We start from the raw sequence: 23,377 nt of genomic DNA, 5'->3' as shown, positions 1-23,377 counted from the left end.
GAATGTGCTGCTCATCTGTGCTCCTTGGGTTTCAAAGGGAGCTCGGGGAATCTGCAGGGCCTTTCCTTCAGCATCTGCTGCTTTCCAGAGGTAGCAATGGAAAGTCTGCGTGGAGCAGGGGATGGTGGAACCTCACTGCTCTCCACTGTGGGTGTATGGAGCTGGGGGAGCTGTGCAGCTTGGCACCAGGAGGGCAGGTCGTTCCACAGAGCTCTTGGAGCACATTCGGTTAAATGACAAAGGTTGTTTGCTGTTGGTGGTGGTCCTGAAACCATCCAGGTTGCAGTGGAGGTGAACTGTGTGGATTTTAAAGGCATGGGTCAAAGCTTCACTTAATTCCTGCTGACTTTGTGCCTTTGAAAAATCTCCCATCATGTAATTGTGTGAGGAACCAATAAGTTAATATTAAACCCCAGGTATTAAGGCATCTTAAGTAGAAGCAGGTCCGTGTGATTCCCATTTTGCAAACCTCATCTGTTGGACTGAGCTGCTGTGGGTTGGCGCAGAGCAGCATCCTCGTGTCCTTTGCCTCCAGGTCCGAGTATCGATGAAGTCGTACAGTTGTGGCACTAAAGAGAAACGACACAGCCTATTACAGTATTGACTTTACCACCCTTGACAAGATATCCTCATGCTGACTTGATATCCCTATGAATCTTAGCCAGAAAAATCAGTACTTAAACTGCCAGCAGGGCTTTAGCAGCTCTATTCTCAAACTGCTGATTGCTTAGCAGCTCCCTCTGCACCCTGGAGCTGATGAATAATGACCTCTGGTTTGACCACGTGGCTTCCTTGTGATCCTTAGCTCTTAGAAAAACCACCCTCAGTATGGGATGGTGAATATGGCTGGAGTTTGGCCTTTAACGAAAACATTTCCTGAGAGTGACTGAAGAAAGTGTTCCCTTTTCTGGTCAGAAGCCAATTCTGGGCAGCCACAACACACTGCATACCCCAGGGGTACTTGGGGTGGGCACTTATTAGGGATATGGTCCTTCCCCGGATGCCAGGGCTGGTCTGTGGCTGGGGGAGCGCAGCCATACAGTGATAAATGTCTGTGTGGTTCTCGGGGAGAGATGTAAACAGTGCAGCTGTGTTTCAGGCTGTGTGAAGGCTTTGGCCAGTTTTTGTAGCCTTGCAAACTAAAGAGAGGACTTTCTGGTACTGCTGTAGGGCTGCTTCTGCAAAGCTGTTGAGTGATGGGGTGTCACTCAGGGTGTGTGTAGAGCTCACAGCTCCGGTGCCTGGGAGTGGTGGGCACACGTGGCTCAAAGTGACCTTAGTCACTTGGCACTTAGTGATCCTTGAGGTCCCTTCCAACCCAGGTCATTCTGTGATTAGTGCTGGTTGTGGAAGGGCTGAATTGATGTGGGGAGTTGAGGGAACAGGTGTTCATACAAGGCTTGAGGGACTGGTTTCTTTTCAATCCTTTTCTCTAAAAGTGACTTGTGCAGGTAAGGGAAGTCACATTCGGTGAATATTCAAGCCCACTGCCACCCCTTCTTTGTGCAGAGAAACCCATAATAGCGAGGAGGGAGATCTGAGACCAATCCAGGTTTAATTTCCTGGTCTTCCATAGGAAGAAGCATCACTTCCTTTTAGCTCTTGAACAAACAACTGCATTAGCCACATCATAGTAGAGCATCCCTTAGGCCACATTCAGATAAGCCTGGATTCCAGCCTGTACTTTTGGCCATGGGTGTTTCAGTGCCTGGTGCCGTGGCAGCACATGGGAGCACAGCTGTGAGGTCTCTCCATTCTCGAGCCTCAGCTGAGCTTTTCACTTTTCACCTTTCTGCTCTCTTCAGTTTTGGCAGTCAGGGAGGAAGAAGGGCAGACAGCGGGGCTGGAGGGGGTGTGCTCAAGCTGCCTGTCTAGGGCTGCCATTCTTCCTCCCTGTGCCTTGCAGGAGGGGCTGACACAGAGCTCGTAAATCCCCCATAGAGCAGAGACCCTCAGGCTTCCCCAAAGGGGCCGGGTGCAGGTGCTCAGAGCTGCAGCAGCAGCAGACGTGCTGCCCAGTGACTCCCTTGGGTGCTTGATCAAACCCCAGGAATCAGAATATTCTTCTCTTTTTATTGGTTACAAATGATTTTTCTCTCCTTGAAAGGATTCCCACCACCTGTTCTGGGCTGCCTGTGAGGTTTGCTTTAAAAGCACATCTCACTCTTAAAGAGGAGGAGGGGAGGGCTGGAGCATTGCAGGAGCATCGAACCGCTGCGAGTTTGCCTTTGGAGATCGGCGATGGAAGAGCAAGAGCAGAGAATGCTACAGGGAGATATTAAATGAGGCCCTTTTGTTTCTCTCCTTGTAGAGCGCAAAAATGCCCAAGGCATGAATACTCTGTTCAGATTACTCTTGAACATTTAAATGTCTGTTCTGGTAATTTATAAAATGAAGGGGTGGGAAATTCCTGATGCTAGAAAGGAAAAAGAGCCCTTTAGCAGCACGCCAGGCTCCCCGTGTGGCACTGCGGGATGTGCTCTGTGCTGCTGGGGGGAGACTGTGCCCCATGACTGCAGTAGGGCTGTGGGCATGGGGACACAGGCACTGAAGGAGAAGCTTCCTGCTGCCTCCATGCCTCCTGTCTGCACTGCATCCTTCCATAATTTGTCTTGCTTCCCATCTCCGCATGTGAAATAGTGGGTGTTCTGTCCCTCCTGGCCCTGTTTGTCTGTGGAGTGATCATAAGGCAGAGTGGGGCATTCCAGTCACTTCGAGCAGCCATCAGCATGGCCTACAACACAGCACAAAGCAGCCATGCATTGACCAGTATTACCATTCCTCATCTTATGGGAGCAAGATGGGTTCGTGTCCTTACTGCAAGCCAAGGCTGGAGGAGGCTGAGAGACATGCCAGAAACCAATAGCTCTTTCATTGTGACTTTAACTGTGTTTACATATCCATGCAGGTTGCTTACTATTGACAGGTTCTCTAATGTGAAGTGAATATAGGTCAATTCGCTGCTAGCATGAGGCATCAGGAGGATGGGATGGGTTTTATTACTTTCAGATATTTGGGCTAGAGGCTCTCGTGCTGTCAGAGCTGAATCAAACTCTGCACACAACATATGTGATCCATTTTGCAGATGGTTATATGAATGTGGGAGGAGATGGTTCCCTAAAACAAACCGCTGGCAGTTTGGGGTGTTGTCCTCAAAACCAAAACCATATTGAGTCCTCAAAAACAGAAACAGTGCCACCAGAACTTCGATTCTGCACTTGGAGAGATGAGCCATTGAATTTGTAATCATGGGATTGATTGACCATTTGGGGTCCATCCATAACAATGCATTAGTTAAAGAAGGAACCAGCCCCTGCAGGAACCTGGTGTGTGAGTTCCGTTTTGCTCGCTATGAGCCAGCGTGGCTGAACGCCTGAGCAGAGGGCTGCCTCTTCCCAACATCTTGGCTCTCTGTTGAGCCTCTTTGGTGTGGAAGCTGTGCATTGTTCTAACTCTGCTGGGATTTCCTGCTGGTCACAGACTATTATTTATGAGCTTTTCCTCGTGTATAGGACAGCACTCTTCTAGTCTGTAGGATTGGGACTGGATGGGGAGCAGGTGGCTTTAGGCAGAGAGATGAAGACAGCAACCTGCTTGCCAGGAATTACAGGTACAGTGAGTGGAAGCTGTTGTCTGCTGTGCCAACAGGAATGGGAAGCTCTCAAGAATTTTCACAGACCCCACTTTGCCCTCCTAACATGCAGGAACCCTGGATTACAGGAGTTCTGCCAAACCCAAGTTGCTGCTCTTCATTGGGCTTTGGCTGTTTGGAAAAAGTATGACATGGAGAGGACTGGAAGGAAAAACTTACTGTGAACTCGATAGAATTGCTTGTACACAGGGCAGATGTGGAAACAGGAACACAAACTGCAGTGATTGCTGGCTTAGAAAAGTACCTGCGGGCTGAGGCCGGATGCTTCTCTCTGTCTTTCACCCAGCACTGAAATAAAAGTGTGAAGCAGTCCTGCATGAAGTCTTTTCCACAACTGTACTTACAAATGTCAGAATCACGGGTGGCCTTGGGGGCCCACCTGGTAGGAGCTGAAGGTAGGGATTCCACGGCATCCAGCGGTCATGGTGGGGCCTCTGCAGTGACATGGGGCTCCGGAGGCTGCAGGAAGAGGAGTGGAGCGGAAGCATTTGGGTTTATAAGACTCAAGTGAGTCTTTCAGGCTTTGTGCACAGCCGGGCTGGAATTGCAGCACTGCACCACCCAGCACCCTCCACTGGGGAGATTTCTTTCCGCAGTCATAATTCTTGATGAAAGAAGAGATTCAAGTGTTCCTTTTCATGTAGGGTGTGACTCCACTGCAGAGCGGAGCACACAGTTCCTCTGCTAGACCTTATTAGATGCCAGATCTGACATTATTCTCAAACATTTCCGGCACCAGAGTATTTCCAAAATTTCTGCTGCCCATTGAAGAATTCACACTTCATCAAGGGAGAAGGCTGGAAGGAGCTTCACAGCTGCATTTTGCTCACACTGACATCATGGCAGAGCAGCCTTCTGACTGCAGGTCATAAATGAGCACACTTGTTCCTTTCCTTGCTGATCACCAAGCCGCTCTTCCCACTTTGAAGTTGAAGACCATCATTCCTCTCACTTTCCACCCCAAGCACACCCAGAAGCCGTCCTCATGCTGTTGCATTCTCATGGTTTGTCCCCTGTTGAGCTGGGGGAGATGGAAATGATTTTTCTGAACACGGATATGCAAAATCTTCCAACACGAGAAACAGAAACACAGTTGGTATGCGTGATTAAACACCGCATGTGCAACACCATCCAGTTTTCTTGATGTGTTCTCAAAGGAAGAATGGACCTTTTTCAGTCTTAAAAAGCAAAGGGCCATTTGTGGCTTTCTGAATGCTGTTGGCAAACCTTTTTTTGCTGGTGCTGTGCTTGTCAGGAGCTGTATTTATGCGTCGCTCTCTCTGTGAATTAAAATGTTGAGGCAGCTCCTGACATGCTTCTTCCAGCGCATCCTTTTAGAGTATTTGGTTGCCATAGGGACTGAATCCAAAGGGCATACACCATTCACATAAATGTTCCCTGATTAACAACTTGCAGCGTGTCCCTTAAATATTTTAATTATCCACAATGCAACTTGAAACACTGTTGAATGTATTATCTGTTCATTTCAGTATCTTCATTTTTCTTAAGCTGCCACTGCAGTAGCTGAAAATTACGACCATGTGAATAAGAGTGAGGTGGGAGACCTTACTGCCTTGCAGGATAGTCTGTTCTTCAGCTTCTCTTCATCTTGATTGTCGATCTTCAGTACCATCAGTGGAGAAAAGGTGCTGCAGGGAGACAGGAGCAGTGCGGCACTGGGCAGAGATGGGGCAGCAGGGACAGGGAGCATGGAAAGCATTGGCCTCACTTAGCAGGCATTGAATCTCAAGCCTTGTTTGCCCAAATTATAAGTGTATTAGCACTAATGTGACAGCAGCTATTGAACTGGGAGAGCTGGACTTAGCAAATAAGTAAGATGGGGTTTTGCTGATTTGTGTGTGGTCAGTTACTCCTTTCAGTTCCTGTTTAGCCAAGTCACCTTGGAGCAAAACTTTCCATTTTCACAGCTCCAACCGTTACACTGGATGTGGGGGTTGGTCAAGTTACTGAGAGGTTTCCTTAATAGCTCTGTTTGCTGCCCTTTTACATCTTTCACTGCTGACTTTCCTGAGCCAGGAAAACAGCTTTGGCACTTCAAATGCTGATTGCACACAGGCACAATAGGGCTTTTACTGCAGTTTTCTGACATCCAGCACAGACCACTGTAGGCTTACATCCATTAGAAGCAATTACTGCTGTGAATGTTTTCTTTGAACACCTGAATGGTAGAGTTTAGCACAGAGCCTCCTAACCAGAGTAGAGCATGTACTGAGGCAGGGGTCTGGCAGCCCTGCAGTGTGTGGACTTGGAAAGAGGGCTCTTCCCTTGGAAATGTTGGTCTATGCGAGGCTCTCCTCTGCCCTGAACAGCCAGGTTGAATCGTGAATCTATCTGGGGGCTGAATTTGGATGTGTGTATTAATGGGTCTGTTGTGTGCTCTGTGAAATGATAAGAAAGCCAACCAAGAGTCCAGAATTTGATGGATGGGGGTGGTTTTTGGTCATCTAGAGCCCAGAGAGCAGCTCGGTTCAGGAGATATGTGGGACGCTGGATTTTGAGCTGGTGTTTTTTGTATCAGCTATGCATACCACATTCCAGAAAAGAAATCCCAGCGTGGATTGATCTTTTGAACTCCAGTTACAACTGCCGACCTGTAGAGAGGAGGAAAATTGTTCTCCAGGCCATTTCTGCTGCAGTGGGGAACAGCCAGCCTCCCCCCTCCTTTTGTAAAGCTGTGTGAGTGTGGTGATGGGGAGCTGTGGTGGGAGCTGGGTGGTGAGGTCCCTGTCCCAGTTTGGTGCCATTCCTCCATGGGAATGCTCAATGTTGTGCAGGGCTGCTGGGCACATCCCCAGGGAGCTGGTGAGGGAACAAAGCAGAAGTGCGGTGCCCTGTGGATGGGGCCCGTGCCTGCAGCCTGAGCTGAACTCATCTCGATTAGCTCCTTGGCATGAGTCCATCCCCACTTAATTGGATGCCAATAGCTTCCCTAACAAGGGGTGATGGATGGCTTTCAGGGACCTGCTCGGAGGGGCAGCGGTTGGAAGCAAGGATGCGTGCAGAAATACAGCTCTCACCTGGAAAGGGCATGAGTGGTTCCCCTCTGCATTGCGTCGGGGCAGGCATTGGTGATCTTCCAAGGTAGGGATGGGAATTTCTGCAGCCCTGTGTGTGCTTGGCTGCTTAGGGTAATCATCTGCTGCTCCCAGCAGAGATGATCTGGTGCTAGAGAATGTTCCGCCGTGCCTTGTTCTGGTTTTGGTTAGCAAACGTGATTTCTCAGCCAGCCGCTGATTTAACTTCTCTTGGCTGGGGGTCGGAAAGGTCATTCCCACTCCTTCAGAGCAGCCTCCCTGACAGATTTGACTTTAAATGATTCTTCGGGTGTTTGGAGTTCTCTGATGTCATCCAAAAAAAAAATAATAAAAACCTTTGTAAGACTGTGCAGATGAAACAAAATTGTTGTCTTAGCCCACACAGGGTATTATGCAGCCTGGCAGATCCCTTCCTTGTAGCAATAAGAAAAGGATTTGGCATTTAACCTCTTGAAATTAAACCAGAGTGTGAACTTCAATAGTTCAATCTTATCAGGGCTTTGCTAGAATAACAAATTGTGAAAAAATGTAATCGTGTCTCCAATGTGACCTTGGCAGATCTGCCTCTGTGATGTGAGAGAGATTAGGTAACTCCGAGCAGATGTCTGCTTATTTTGAAAATAATAGTTAGAAAATCTTTTCTTCCCAGTTTGTTTGCACTGCCTGGCAAGGATATGACAGAGTTGTGGCCTGCGTTGAGCTCTGTAACGAGCTGCTCCGTTGTGCTGAGCAGTAATTGCTCCTGGAGGTTTGAGCTATTGATCTATTGGTGGGAGGTTCAATTTCAGCGTAAAGACCTGTGTTTGTGTTATAATTGGAGTGATTAATAACTCACTCACAGGCTGGATGGGAATCGATGAGGATTTGAAACAGCAAAAGTAGCACATTTTCTCCTGCATTGTAGTTGATAGTTTATTATTTGTGCTGGTTTGACTAATTAAAATCATAAGCTCCCTTGCTGTAGAACATTTCTGTCTGTTTAAAGCTTGATCTGGATTTGGGTTTTTGTACTTGCTTGCTTTCATTTGAGGCCTTTTTGCCTTCCTAATAGCTTATTGACCTTGCTGCTTGTCTGTCGCTTCAGTCACACATGGCAAGAACAGCAAAACAATACAAAAACACTCTCAGTTTGTAACTGCCAGGTTTAGTAACAGCCTGTGCCCAGGGCCAGGGAGCAGCCCCTCCGTCACACATTTCTGGTCATCTGCTTAGGAGCAGCACTGAAGGGATTTAACCCTGCAGTGTGTGATCCACCATTATAGCCCTAGATTAACAGCCTGCATGAAACTTTCAATCTCATTACAACGCCAGCATCCACAGTAGGTGCTTTAGCTGCAAATCCAGTTTCAGCTTTGCATTGAAATGGTGCCAGAAGCAGCATTGCTAGGAAAATGCAGTGTGACTTACTTTGGGGGATTAGAATGGTGATCCTCCTACTTTATGCACTGGCCCCAATCCTTGTGTTTGGCACCCATCTCCATTCAGCTCCTGCAGCTTTGCAGTGTCGTCACGCATGCTTACAGCTAACATGCCTGGATAGAGCATGGAAAGCTCCCAGATCTTCAGGAATAAAACGTCCCATTAAAGAACCATAAAGCAGCAAATCACCGCCAAGTCCGTGGGTCTTTATGTTCTCCCTTTCTTGGGGAGAGAGTGAAATTTCCCTGCGCTGCAAGCTGCCACAACAAAGGGTCTTATCTGCGGCTCTGGCTGAGGCAGACGTTGAGCACAGGGCTTTTTTTAACCTTCTTTGTAATTTGCAGAGCTCAATAAGCTTTCTAGAGAAAGCACAGATGCCTCCACCAGAGTGCTGGAGGCAGTTCCAACTGGCCACGTGTCCGGTTGGGTGAGTCCCTGAGCCGGCTGTGTGAGGAAGCAGGGCTGGGGGCCTGGGGATGCTCGAGGCATCTTGGATCTCCTAGCAGCATTGGCATCAATGGGATGGCAGCCCGTGCATGAACAGAGCCATTGGAGACCCAGGGCTGCTCCATCAGCCTGCAGCCCTTCGCTCTTGGAAGCCACTGGCTTCGTGTTCAACATGTGGGATGCTGTTCTTGTCATGCCGCTGTGACAGCAACTTGAAGATATTTTACTCTTAAACTTGGGTGCTTCAGAAGGGAGAGGGAGGGGGGGGGAAAGGGCACACTTGGAAGTTAATTCTGAGGACCGGGCTGACAGCTTTTTGCCACTGTTGCTTTCTTCTCGTTTGAAAAGCTGAAGGCTTGTTACAGCCCCAGCATACAGCAATCTAGCAGGTTAAATGACTTGGGCAACACAGTTTATTAAAACTGGCAAGTGCTCGCTCCAGTTCTCTTCCTGATAGTCAGGGCTGTCTGCGAGAGTAATTGATAGTGGCAGCTGTTCGAGGGTGTTTCAGATGGCTGCGAGATGACTTGACTTGACAGACAGCTTGGTACGAAGGAACCGAGCACGGGGCTGGAGCTGGCTGGGCTGCACAGAGCATCCCACCATTGCACATCACGGCTGGGGCACGGGTTGGAGGCTGAGCTGGGGTCAGAGCAAGCTACGATAATTATCTTGTGTCTTAAATAGCACCACCTTCCTAAAACACAGTGAAAGAGCCATCCGTGTAAACGCTGAAGTCTGCTCAGGGTAAAGAATTAGCGCTGAAATACTGATTTTTCACTCTGCCAGCATCAGTGCTATCATTGCCAACGCAAAATACTTTGCTTTCACTCGTGCCTATCCATGTTGCACACCCACAGTGCATTATGCAGCAGTCTAAAAGCTCTGTTAAAAATAATAATAATAGTAAAGCTTTTGCTGAATCTCATTGAATAAGTTATTTTGGTAATTTCTTTGTTTTGCTGTACTCTGCACAGTCGTGCTGTTCTGCAGAGATCCTTAATGCTGATGGTTCAAAACTCATCCCTGGGACTCATCAACCAACTCCAAAACACTCAGCTTCTTGCCACATATGTCCCTGTAATTCCTGCAGTGATGCTTTTGCAGCTTTTCATGCTGGAATTTTAATATGGAGCAGGGTTGGTAACAGCCAGGCTGGCTTCTGTCTGTTTGCAGGGATGTGTACAGGGGGATAGATAGGCTGCAGATGGCGGTGCTTGTGTTTCTTGGGAAACTGCCATTGGTAAAGATGTCATTGATGGATGTAGGAGAGGAATTTCTTTCTCGCATCGCCCCATCACCCTTGCTGTTTGAATACAACGCAGGAGACTGCAGAAAGACATCTGAATGACTCCACTTTCTTTTCTTCGAGAGACAAAGGAAAGGCGCACAGGCAAGATTAGATTTTTTCCAATCACTTTGTATGTGTGTTGACAGTCCCCTTTCAGCAACAACCGGCAGCTTGCAGAGAGCGAGAGGCAGGGCTGGAATTGCCGTTGCCCTAAGTACTGTTTGTATAACACAATAACTGCTTATTGGAGTCCTCAAAGCAGCCTTTACATGTTTAATCCCTTGCACTTGAGCTACTCTTAATCAGCTTGAAAGCAAATTCCTGTAACAGAAAGGTTTAATTTGTGTGGGGGACTTTCTGTATGGTATTTAGCCTGCAATGCGCTGTAGTTATGCGCAGACAAGCGTGTTACTCTGTACTGCCCTGGGGATGGGCAGCATGCATTTATCCCAGTGACATTTCAACCCACACTGATGGTTTTCAAGGTTCACTCTGCTCCTCCCACAGCATCCTTTTTGCGGCACATTCATCTGCAGTTGAATTTGGGCTTCAGCTTAATGCTGCACGTTTCCAGCAGCCATCCCTAAAGCACTCCATGCTTTTATAAGTGTTTGGAAGTTTTCATCTTTGCCGCACTGAGTTGGGTTGGGATGTAACACAAGACTCGGGAAGGCTGGATTTTGCAGTGCTGCAAAGCACAGCTGAGTTGACGAAGGAGGCAGGAATGCCTCATCTCAGGCTTGTTTGATTGTCTTGTTGGGGTGGCTTCACTCCGTCCTTCCCTGTCTCTGGCACCGGGTCATCATTCATCCCAGTAAAATCGTATTCCACTGACTGCTCACTTAAGAAAACCTCTCAATGGAAGAAATCCAAAGTGTTTGGTTAGAAAATAAACAAAGTTGGCATGCTGGAAAGGGGTAGCGCTCTGCATAGTGGAGAATGGCAGATGTGATCCGGCCTTCCTGAAGCATGGCTGCAGCATGAATCATTGCAAATGTCAGATTTCCTGTGAAGGGATGAGCTGAACTGACATGCGCTCGGGTTTAATTAAAGTTGAATTATTAGAGCTGACTGTCAAGTCTTAGGCAAATTGGCTCAGCCTGTTATCATTAAACATGAAAATTACTCTAGGACTTGGTTAAAATAAACACGTTTTTGTCTCTAGAACTTCATGGTGTGGTCTGGTAGGGCCGTGCTTTTGTTAGGGTGGCTGTGCTGGGAGCTGTGGTACAGAACACTGAGAGAAGCTCTGTGAAACCTGGCCCAGCAGCATGGAGCTTGGGCATAGGAGTGCCCAAAAGGCCCCATCTGGGTTTTCTTTCATTGGGTGTTTGGTTGTTCTGGGAAATGGAGCACAAAAACAAGTTGGCATCAGGAATTAGGCATGTACCCCTGCCACTAACTAATACCACCAGGCCAGTGGGTCCATTCAGACAGCAAGAGAAGACTGCAAGTGAGAACTAATCCTGAAAAGGTTGGGAATCAATACCTAAAGCTGGTCAAACAGCTGCTTTTAATGCAGGACTTTATTGATTCGTTTTGGATCTAATTGACTTTTTCCTCGGATAACATTTGTGGTGGTGCTGTGTTTTGAACATACACCATTAGTTTGCATTGCCTATAATTACAGGATATGAAGTTAAACTCTGTAGGAGGAGGGCTACCGGATGCAAAGAGCTAATAGGCTCTCAGGATACCTATGGTCAGGGATGAAACCCAATTGCTTTTAATGGGTAGCTCCTGGAAAACAGTGGGATCTGCAGCTGTGAGTACACAGCACCAAAGGGGCCAAAGCTGAGGCAGCACGGTCCTATTCCATGCAGGCTGCATAGCAGACTGTGTGTGCTGCCCGAATTAGCTCCTTGTGCGTGCTGTGCTATTTCCACACCTCCTACAACAGGAACTGACTCCGTCCTTTGATGAGACGGGAACATTTCAAAGGTGGCATTTGTTGGCGAGGGTGTTGGGAGCGTGTTAAGGAATGTAGGTAGCATCTCCTGGGTGTCTGCAAGCCAGCGAAATGCAGACAGCCCCAACACCTTCTGGTGGGTAACGACAGCGTGCACCCTACCTGTTCAGACAGGTCAAACACACAAATAACTCTCATTCTGTAAGCTTTTCTTGTGGTTGTGTGTATGTGTGCCCTCATGGACAGATTCTACTGGAAAAGGACTCCTGTAGGAGCTGGATATCATTCGTGTTGGTCCTTTTGGTTCTCTTTGGATACTGTTCAGTCTGAAATATCTGTTCCTTTCTCCCTTTTCCCATTTCCTTTCCACCCTTTTAATCTATTCTTCTGCAAATATCCAGAGAAGCCTCCTCCCTGGAGGCCAGGTGGGCTTGTCATTAATGATTAGTGCTTGTGTCATGGTACCTCGTGGCTGGGGTTGAGCCTACACACAATGTAGATTACCTTGAAAGACTACTAAGAAAGTGAAGTGCCTTCATGATCAGATTTGTGTTCATGAGTTTATTATTGGCCTTAAATCTGACATTGAGCAGGAAATCCTGTAGCAGTAACTCGAGACATGTTCACACTCCTACTGTACGTAACCTCGGGGTCTGTAGAAGTCACCAAGCTATATGTTCTTTGTAGTATGGATTCATTTAATGACACCTCAGTCTTCTACACACATGCCAAGGAGTGCTGGCTAACCAGTCAAGGACAGGGAAGGACAGGCTCACAAACACATCCATCCTGCAGCAGCACTGCTCCCACGGTGCTCCCACGAGCTGAGATGAGTCTTGCTTTTTTTCAGACGTATGTTCTACCCTGCAACGAGACAACCGCAGACCTCTCAAGTGTGTGCCTTTTGTTTTTTCTTGTTGCTCCATAAGGTCCCACCTTGAATGACAAGCCAGAAGCAAAAGCAGCCAATGTCCCAAAGGTGTCTGGGCTAGAGCGGAGCCGGGAGCTGAGCACCGACGTGCCCTTCACCCTGCCTATCCCCAGCCCCCAGCCAGTAGCTGCCGTTGTGACTTCTACTTCCTCAGCGCCCACGTCAAGCGCCAGAGCGAGCCCGCTGTTGAAGAAGGAGCCCGTGATTTCAGCACCAGCACCACCAAGGCTCACACCGCAGCCACAGCCTCGGCCTCAGTCGCAACCTCAACCTCGGCCGCAGTCGCAGCCTCAGCTGATTCCTGAGCTTCGGTCCCAGCCTCCCAGTCACATCCCTCCGCCTCTCAACTACCAAGTGCATCACCAGGTGGCCCACAACGGACTCAATAATATCAGGTAGGAGGAAAGGACGCATCGAGCTTGTTTCAAATGGGAGAGAAATTGCTAGGAGTGGAGCCAAAAGCGCGTTTCCTGTCTGGGTAACATGCTCCATGGCTTGGATATTGCATTTTCCAGCTGCGCTGGCTGGGTTGTCCACCGTGGTAGATAGCTGCATGTGAAACATGGTGATGAACTCCCTTTCTGGGAGGAAGGCATGTGGAATTGAGGGGTGCCTTGCCTCCCAGACCAGAGCTAAACTAGTTAAACAGGATCCAAAAACTGATTTTAAACATTGTGTTTGGCTGCACAAGGGTCAGTATATGACAGAGAGCTGCTGTTGAGTTTATATTTCACTGAATCCTGCATACTTGGGATCTGCTTTTGTCAGACCCTGTAAATGCCCCCATGATAGAAATGATTAATAATATCTCAGAGTTTTCAAGAGATCTCAGAAATGTGAAACTGCAACAAATATTGCTGTTGTGAGAATTACAGTAAATAACTTCAGTGATAATTCCTTTCAGCCAGCAAAATTTAGATCACTCGCAGCAGAGTAATACTAATAAAAGAAGATTTAAAATACAGATTTATTATGAGGATAATACATTAACATGGTTGTGTTTGCATGCCTGTGTGAGTATAGCTGCACAGTATGAACAGCAGATAAAACTCAGTGCCCAAATCACACTCTGCAGATCTGTACAGCCAGAGTAACGGTAGGATTTGGAAGGATTGCACTGTATGATCACAAGGACACACTGATCACTGCAGGTTCATCAGAGGCCAAATAAAGGAGCAAAACCCAGCAGTATCAGTATCTCATAGACAGCTTTGAGGGCTGTAACCTGCTCAAGCAGCAGAGGAAATGCTACTCTGGAGAGGAAAAGCTTCTCTAGTATTTGTTACTCTCCACTGACATTAAAAAACAAAACAACAACAACCAAATATAAGACTGGGGAGATCAGTGTTATGCATATGGTTATATTGTTTCGGGTAGTGTATTTCTGGTGCTGTTTCAGTTTCATTGTAACACGCTTTCTCTCTCTTTCTCTCCTCCCCTTCTGCCCCTGTCTTTTTCTCTCTGCAGCCGGAGCAGCAGTGCTAGCAGTGCAACGAGCATCAGCATCCCGAAACACCTTCCTCTCTCTCCCCAGATTCCTCCTCACCATTCCTCCGGCCCAGCCCTGCCCCTCTCCATCTCTAATCTTGCTACCTCGCACTTCTCTCTCAGATCTCAGACCCAACACCAGCACCATCCGGCCATGTTCGCCACCCCACCCACGCTGCCACCTCCACCAGCGTTACCTACCAACAGCCTCGTGATACCAGGTCACCCTGCAGGTAGGTTCCCTTCTTCTTCTAGGGCTGATCTGCCGTGCATGCACTGGAGGGTGTTGAGAGATGGGCTAGCTGGTGGGCAGCTAAATAAAGTGGCACGGACACCTCTGCGGGCAGCACGTGCTGGAACTGTTAAGAGGTAGGAGACCAGGACAGGCTTTACCATTAGAGAGATTGTAGAGACAGCAATTTAGCTTCCCCTAACTCTTCAAAATGATTTTTTACCCTAAAAAATCTCCTTTTCAGAGCATGAGTTATCCAGTGTGGTATTCCACAGTCACCTGTTTTGAGTGTTTGTGCATTACCAAAGGTTTTCCATTTAGTTTGCTGTTCTCTCTTTCCATTCCCCCACCTCTAATGAGGAATTAGGAAAAAAAAACAAGGCTTTTTTTCTAGTCAGCCCAGTAGGTTCTATTGGGATGACACGTGGGAGACCCCCACTCTCATGCCCTGCTCTGATCGTGCTACAAGCAATGCATCCTGCCAGCAGAGCAGCATCCTGCAGCAGCACCAGCTCTCTGTGTGTCCAAGGAGACCTGGCTTTTCTTTGTGAAGCAGAGGCAGCTCAGCTGTCAACCTCTGCTGTTCAACACTCACTATCTTTGCATCCTTTTAAAATGTTTTCTTTGTTCACCACAGCCCAGTTCCATTGTCAGGCCTGCCCTGAATGCCCTCTTTATAGCTTATCCATTAGCCTACAGCTGTCCCTGGAAGAGACCCTGGCAGCAGGAGACTTCCCTGTAACTTTCACTTGCTGGGGCCTCCTTTTGATCTGGCATTTGACTCTGCAGCTAGCTCAGCAGGGATTAAACAGGACAAGCATTTTGCAGGAAAGTGCATCCAATGGACTCAGTTAAAGGAAAAGAGAGAGGGCAGATTTGCTGCTGAAAATTCTGGTGGTTTTGCATCCCCTTGTTTTTCCTTCCAGGAACTAAATAATGTGTCGCTATTTAAGAACTGCTTCCTTAAATGAGGGAGAAATGTGAATTGGTCCAAAGTGAGCTCTCAGAACAGTGAAAGGCAAGAGTGCTGTGGGTTCCTCGCCAGGAGCAGGACCACATAGGCCAAAGTGGCTGGCTTTCACAGGCCCTGGCACTATCTAGAATTTCAACTACTTGGCCGAGAAGATGTTGGCAGCACTGTGGGAGACCTATTCATTCCTTCCCCTGTTTAAGGCAAAGAACTGCTGCGATGGAGACGTTGAAAGAATTGCAAAAGGAAATAGCAGTGTGCTTGCTAAAAGCATGATATTGCAGTCACTGAAAGCAAGTGTGTTTTCACCATTAACTTCAGGAGGTGCAAGATCAAGTGACCTATTCACATTCAGCAGCTTGCCAGGAAATGGTAACAGTCTTGTTCTGACTAAAAGGATTTCTTCTGCAATTGAAGCTGGAGAGGCCTAAGTTAGTGGAGGGAAAGGTCTGAGTGTCTAACCCTGCAGACAATGAAATGCCTCTTGTCTGCACTATATGAAATGCTTGCAAACTGGCACATCATAAAATCAATACCGAGAGCTGCATATCCAGGAGCTTCTGTTGTCATTCACATAAAACTTTCTTAAAAGCAAGCAATGTTGTTGAGTAGCCTAGAGAGGTAGGAGCCAACTACCACTTGCAGCATGGTCCTTGCTGTGCTGTTTGAGTATACGTGTGCTAATAGTAAATGCACCATGTACAAGAGAGCATGGAGCTTTTAAATCTCCTGTTAGTGTCTTTTTATTTCCCCTGCTTTGGAGGAAAAAGTTTTCCTCCTTAAAAATTACTTTGGCACACTTGTCACCCTTGCCAAGAAGACAAACAGATCACTAAGTTCATGCATTCACTGATGGTAAAAGTTCAGATCTCAGAATAGCAAGAATGCCCTTCTGGTGGCTCTTCTTCCCCTGGAGATCTATAGCTTATGCAAGTAACTTAGGAGCAGCCATCATGTGGGCCTCCTGTCAAAGGTCCCAGGAGTGGCTCCAACGTATGACACAGAGGAAACATCAGTCTTTGTCTCTTCTCTGCTGAATGAGGGGATCTAGCAGCATCAGCAGAACTGACCCTTTGCTTCCATGCCCAGCTCATGTATGCACACTTAACAGTACTTTTTGAGCATTCCAGAGAGTACTCCTAGCTGTGTTCTGCGCAGCCAGGCCCATGGGGCAAGGCATTGCTGGCAGGCACAAGAACTGAGTTCTGACTTAACATTGCTCAGTGTCTCACGGAGCTGGGTTACTACTTGGCAGTCCCATCTTTACTATGGAGCAGTCACTCCTGCAAGTGCCACGCTGCTTCTCCAAACATCTGTGGGCCTCTTCTGGTCCCAACAGAAACCAAAACCATGGGACAGGAGCCAGCTACAAATCTATCAGTCTGACTTCAAGTCTCTTCAAAGAAATTGAGTATCAGAGCACTCAGAACTGCCAACTTGCTTTTATCTCTCCCTCGAGAAAACAAACAGAAAGTGGATTATCTTGATGCTAACAGAAAGATTCTGTTTCTTTAAGTTGTGCCAGACTTAAATGCATAAACACAACACACATGAAATTATATTCATATTCTTTAACGATGCTAGGTTTTAGTCCTAAGTGCTCTCACCTGTTTTTGAGTAGAGCCCATTATAGACTCATTTGGTCCAGTGCCTGAGTCTTCAGCATCACAAGTATATGCACTTTCTGCTCTCCATTTCTGTCCATGTGTAAATATTATTAATACAGAACGTGGCAATGCATGGTACCTGCTCTTAGCAGCACATTATAACTCAAAAGCAAATCAATTAGGCATCCAAAAAATGCATTCAAAAATGACTTTCAGTGGAATATATACTTCCAAGTATCAGAGACCTTGAAATCCTAGATCAGAGTGCCTCTTTTTGAAGACCTTAATGATGTCAATTCAGAAAATGATTTAGTACTAATAGTGGTACTCTAAAATACTGAAGTCAAAGAAGTGCCTGTGGAATATGCAGCAATAAGCACATGTATCCTTTTTCTCCTTTATACCCAGCGCTGCCATTTAGACAGGGTCTGACCATGAGAAGAGAGGGTCAGTGTAAGTTCAGTCACCAGAAGTCAGTCAGGAATGGGTGCCCATCATGGGTGCTCGTGGCACTGGTTGTGCACAGCTTACAGAGCACCTGGCGTGCTGGATGCCGGCTGGCACCTGTCTGAAGCTGTTAGGCAAGATCACAGATGGATTTAATTGGCACCAGCAGACATTTCTGGGCAGGTGGACATTTGTTTTGATGCTCCTCAGTCCCGTCATTTCCGAAGGGCTGCTGCCTCCATTACCCTGCAGTACATTCAGGGTTGGTGGTTGTCGGTGCGTTCCCAGCGGGCGCAGGGGAAGGGCCGAGGTGGGGTCTGAGCAGCCCCGGGGTGGGCAGCGGGGGGGGATGCGGGCGGCTGCTTGCTGAGCCCCGAGATGATGTTTTCTGCTGTGATGACTCATGGTGTTCTCTCTTGTCTTTAGATACCAGCCTGTTGATATCATTCAACCAACCAATCATGTATTGCCAGCCTCATTCGGGGATTCTGATTGGTACTTTGTCACAGGCATCTCTCTTACCTCCACCAATGAGTCCTCACGTAGAAAACCACCACAGCATGACCTGCAGAAACAGGGAATGCCAGGTGAATATTGACTCTTTCTCCTCCATCTTTGTGGTACTCACAGGCCCACGGGCCTCTGTGTCTTTTTTTTTTCTCTCTCTCTCTCCTCTAGATCACGAACTGCTCAGGCAAGAGCTGAACAACCGGTTTTTGGTTCAGAGTTCGGACCGGGCCGCTGCCTCACTTGGCCCGGTGCCGCTGCTGAGAGCGGAGTTTCACCAGCACCAACACACGCATCAGCACCAACACACCCACCAGCACACATTCACTCCTTTTCCATCCAGCTTGCCCCAGACGCCGCTCATGCCGCCCTCTGCACCTCCCATGGTGCGTACCCCAGCCCAAAATGTGAGGATAAGTAGAGCATCTCTGGTCAAAAAGCCTAACCCACTCTTGTCAAAAAGAAACAAGTTCCTCTTCCTTTCAGCCAGGCGTGCTGTCCCTGCCCCTCCACCAGGTCCCAGGGACAGACCCAGCACTCCCCAGGGGACCCCCTTCCATCCCCCCAAGCCCCAGGTGCCTCTGGCTGCTGCCCACGAGAAGCCTGGAGCCCCTGCACCTCCCCTTCCTGCTGTCCTTCTGGGTACTTCACTGCTCCCCTTTCCACCCGCCAAAGCACAACAGCAAGGACACCGCTAAGTTGGTGGCCGCCATTACAGGGCACGTCCCCACAGCTGCGATGCCACCCGCTCCCACCACAGCTCAGTGTCTCTTCTGTTTGATGCAAGTGTTGTCCCACTTCCTCCTAATCCCCAAATCTGTATCAGTTTTGGCATTTTTATTTGGCCACCTCCACAAGCACTAAGTTGTGCGTGGCTGGTTCTTTTGGCAGAAATCCTTTTGGCCTCCCAATAAGCCTCAGCCTTTTTCCGGTGAAGTGGCACAACGAGGTTTTGCTGCAGCTGTTATAAAATTGTTAGAGATCTGCCACAAATGGGTTTTGTCAGTGCTTTAAAACACGCTCTCCCTCCATTTCTGGCAATTACTTCGTTAGGTTGAAAGAACAAGGTTCAGCTTTTTCCCTCTCAGTTTCACACTGTGTGTAAAAGGTGGAAGCAGCCATCATCTGCTAAGGCGAGCAAAAAAGGGGACTAACAGCAAAAGCAGCATTTGGGAAAAACTACCACGAACTGAACATAATGTTTCTCACTTTTCTTTCCCACTGTTGATCGCCTGATGACATTCTTGGGTTGTAATCTGCTTAGCAGCAAGACAATTAAAGTAATATCCTCCACTCAGAAAGCAGCCCCAGGTGTTTGCTCAGTCTGCTCGTGCGTAAACACCTTCCCCCCCTGTTTTCTTGATGTGTGTAAAACAATCTCAGAATTCGTCTCAGAAATCTCCTGTGTTATTTCAGAATGCTGATACCCGATCCTGCCCTCCCACCCATGTCCCGCTGATGTCAGCCTTCATAGCAAAAACAGCTTGCAAGGCTCTTTTCTTCTATTTCACTCACATCTTCTTATATTGCACTAGATCGGTTCTGCTAATCCCAACACCAGAGAAGAGTGTTGAAATTTACAGCTGCATGTGTTTGGTAATTTTTGGTATTTACTCTGGAGGGGACATGACTCCAGTAATAACTGTAATTAATGAAATTACAAATCTACTCTCCTGCACGTAGAGGAGTGTGAAACAGCAGCTGACTTGCCAAATAAGCAGCTTTTCATGGGGTCCTACAGCTCCTTTCCCTGCCTCCTTCCCCGCTCCCTCCTCCCCAGCAGAATGTACATATTGTTCTGAAGTGCAATGTATGTATGCTTTGCTTTCGCTTCCAAGGTGGTACAGGACTAATGGTCATAAAAATAAATACGGGGCACAGACTGCACACGTGGAGGTGTTAAAACCCCATGCTGGAAAGGCAGAGGTTAACCATCAGCTTTTCTCCAGGGAGCTCTCTCTTTTACGGAGGAGGGAGAAAAAAGATATTTGTATATCTCAAGCCATTAAACCCTTTTCCAAACAATTTTGACACTTGGAGAATCACAGAAAGCAGACAGCAGATATTGTTTGCCCCATGGTAGAGATTGTGGTCTAATGGAACCCATTCCCTTCCATCTAGTCGGTGGCCTGGTGCGCTGCTCCAGGGATAGGTCCCAGGGCTGGACCTGGAGCAGAACTTCCCCTGCCTTTTGCTGGGGCGCAGATACCAGGGCTGTTCTCTTCATACTGAAGGAACACATCACATAGTGCCTGCCAGCAGGATTCCAAAGGGGGACTCGGCAACACCCAGTGTACAATGGGAGCTAGTGCCTTTCCATCCCCGTTAGCTCTGGGAAATCAGTCAGCTCCCTGATGAGCGAGTATGGAATAATCAGTCGGTTCTGCTCTGTTAAGTGTTGTTCAGATGGGCCGCGATGTTTTGTCTGTGTTGAAATAATCCTGATGTGTCCACTACTGCCAAAAACAAACTCACCTGTTTTCCTTTCTGTTTTTTCTTTCCAGTTTGACAAGTACGCTCCCAAATTAGACAACCCTTACTTTCGACATTCCAACGTGAGTGCTTACGTTTCTAGGTGGTGTCTTTGTTAACGGTTCTGCTTGCTCTTCTGCTTGGTTTTGATTGATCAGTAGTGTTTTGAACTCATTCATTTCTAAATCTCTTTTCCATCTTTATTTATGTTTTAAGGTACACAGTTTTCTTTGAGCTTTCTTTTTTGTTGTTGTTGTTTCAATCTTCGTCTACTGCATTTTTGCTGCTGCGGCTCTGTGTTGCTGTGCCTGGTGTGGCAGGGAATGCGCAGGGGTTGCTGGATCATTGGTTGTTGCGGTGTCTTTGCAGCTGGCGCTTCTCACAGTGCAGCAGCCCGGGGTGCATGGCTCTCTCACAAGATTTTGCTCAGGTCACAGGAGTAAGTCAGGCTGGTGGTTTCTTCTAGGTGCTCCCCACTGCTCCAAAGCACAAAACTGTTACATTTTAGGACTTAAAAAAAAAAACTGCTCTACGTGCTCAGGAGAGACCTAAGCAAAACTTAACCCAGCCCACACAACCGCAAGGCGGTGTGCATGTTGCCTGTGGTTAGTGTGCAGTAGAGCATCTTGTGGTTCTTTTTTGCTTTGAAAATGAAAGCAGATCGTATTTCCAAACAGGATCAATCTGTTTACTACTCCGGAAAACCACAAAGTTAACCAAAAATGAACATAGAAGCCAAATTATTCCAGTTCCTCCAAGAATGGTGAATACTCTGTGCTTCCTGCGGTAGTCCCTCAAATTTTAAAGACAGACACATTCAGCACTATTGAGAAAACTCATCAGATGATCACATTTTCCACGTTTTGGCTTTGCTCTTAAAAATTTTGAAAGCAAATTTAGTGTGTATATTCACTGTGGCACCTGTTCGACACTTTACTATTTTCGTATGTGCCAGGCCTGGCACCTAGCTCCGCTGCTGTTCAAGTTGTCCTGTGACATAAGCATCTCTTTTTCTTTTGTAGTTCTTTCCAACCTATCCTCCAGCAATGCCTGGAATGCCACCCATGCTTCCACATTCAGGTCCCTTTGGGTCACTTCAGGGAGCATTTCAACCGAAGGTACAGACTTCTTCTTTGAAGGCTTTGTTCTTTTGCTGGGAGAGAAACTGTATTCAGAGTTGTGTCCCTGGTGGTTTTGTAGCACATGATTGAACTAGCGGAAGTGCAGCGCAGGGTTGGAAGCGATCACCCCACAGGTCAATGAGCATCCGCTACACAAAGCAGCCAACGCTTGAGCAGTAGTTTTCTCTTGGTACTACAGATTGTTCCTTGGAAAAGGATGTAGTGGTTCACTTGGGAGGTCAGCTGAACCTGGAGGAGAACTATGCAGGCAAATGCATTATTTGATTGACATATCTACAGTTAATGTTAGACCGATGAGTCTCAAATCATTTTATAAATTCAACAGGCCGCGTTTGCAAAAGATAGGCTGTGTTTATTCCCAGAAAGAGGGATAAATTGACTGTACAAGTGTGAGAACAATAGGAAGAGACAGCTAGAAATGGGTAGAGCAGTGCGAAGGATCTGAATTTTTATTCCCAGCTTCAGTGCTGTCTGACCTTGGGCAAGTTGCTTGAATCTTCTGTTCCTTAGCTTCCTCATCCATAATGTTATCTTGCAGTGGGTTTGTAAGGGTCGATTAATGCCTGCAGCCTGCTTGGAGATAATGTTTGAAAGGTGCACTGCACATGTAACATATCATTACAGCTGGCACTGACTGGCATTTTGAGGTATTGCCATGATAACCACCATTTTCGATGAATTCTGTGGTGTGCACTGTTTTTATTCTCCCATATTTGTTCTTTTTATTATCTGAAGTGTTAAGTCCCTCCAACCAAGAAATGTGAATATAGCATTGGTTTGAAAAAAGAGCATCTCTTCCATTTTTAAGATGCCATGCGTTTACCTTCCTTGCTTGCTATTATTTTAGAGATTTCTTATCTTGAATTGCATCTCCATAGAGCTCTGCTGCTGTCTTAGGAGAGTTTAAGAACTATCACTGTAGCCAGTGCTGTTCTGATTGCTTTTGGAAGGTCATTTCTACAACTGTGCCAGTTAGGACTGCAGTGTGTTTTCTCACTGGTGTCAGCGGAGGTCAGTAACCAACCACTGCAAGTAAGGTTTCATGCAACTTTTCTGATTAATTTCATTGTATTGATAGAACCTCAAGTATTTCCTCAGTGCCCACCCAGTCTCTTAAATTATTTTTTTTTCCTGGATAAATTGCAAATAGCAAAGCATCAGAAATGGCTTTGTTCTACAGCAGTGCTGTATGTAATGACTACAGAGCTGGGAGAGTAGCAGTTGAGTCTAAGCAGGGAGGGAGCAAGAGGAAAAGGATATAGGTAGCCATGGGTGATATTGTTGCTGTCCTTGCATGGAAGCCATGGGTTCCCTATGGACCCCAAGTTGTCGAGATCTGAACTTTATTTCCCAAGAAAAGCTGCACAAATAATGTGGAAATGACATTTTTTTTCTCGCATGAAAGGAGAGTTGAGTTTTGCCATAAGGCTGCTGTTAATGAGGAGCTTCTGCTGCACAGGCAGTGTGCTCTTCTGGCTTCCACCTTCACTGCAGAGTTGTGTAGATAACATCTTACTGTAAAATGCCAGTAGATCACAGAGAAGCAATTGTATGGCAAGAGGGAAAAAGCGAGCACAGACCCTTTGCATCTTTAAACGGAGCCATATTATATGCACATTTAATTCACTTTAATGATAGATAAAAAGAATCTTTGCTCATTTGAGTTTAAACAGCTCAGGGTCACACTCTGGTGCAATGGTTAATCACTAACAGCACATGATCTCTGGACCGTGCTGTATTTGCCTGCAATCCAACATCTCAAAGAAAAAAAAAAAAAAGGTTGAGAAATAGATCTGACATTTTGGCA

At 47.1% G+C, this 23,377-nt stretch overlaps 1 protein-coding gene across 50 annotated transcripts in view; it reads left to right on the top strand.

The window, feature by feature from the left end:
- FBRSL1 (fibrosin like 1) overlaps positions 1-23,377 on the top strand; it is a 385,537-nt gene that overhangs the window by 347,208 nt on the left and 14,952 nt on the right. For 17 of the 50 annotated variants that reach the window (XM_085509366.1, XM_085509358.1, XM_085509360.1 and 14 more), the window contains 5 exons: positions 12,704-13,100; positions 14,173-14,426; positions 18,128-18,363; positions 20,461-20,511; positions 21,451-21,546. In XM_085509366.1, coding sequence (XP_085365492.1) covers positions 12,704-13,100; positions 14,173-14,426; positions 18,128-18,363; positions 20,461-20,511; positions 21,451-21,546 — 1,034 coding nt within the window. Of the gene's footprint in view, positions 1-12,703; positions 13,101-14,172; positions 14,427-17,875; positions 18,364-20,460; positions 20,512-21,450; positions 21,547-23,377 lie in introns of all 50 variants that reach the window. The other 33 variants (XM_085509359.1, XM_085509356.1, XM_085509363.1 and 30 more) reach the window with 7 other exon arrangements.

The sequence above is a fragment of the Coturnix japonica genome, chromosome 9 (genome assembly GCF_054131305.1).
Source record: "Coturnix japonica strain WE chromosome 9, WE-NBRP24, whole genome shotgun sequence".
NCBI classification, from domain to species: domain Eukaryota; kingdom Metazoa; phylum Chordata; class Aves; order Galliformes; family Phasianidae; genus Coturnix; species Coturnix japonica.
This window is presented reverse-complemented; position numbering and strand designations above follow the sequence as displayed.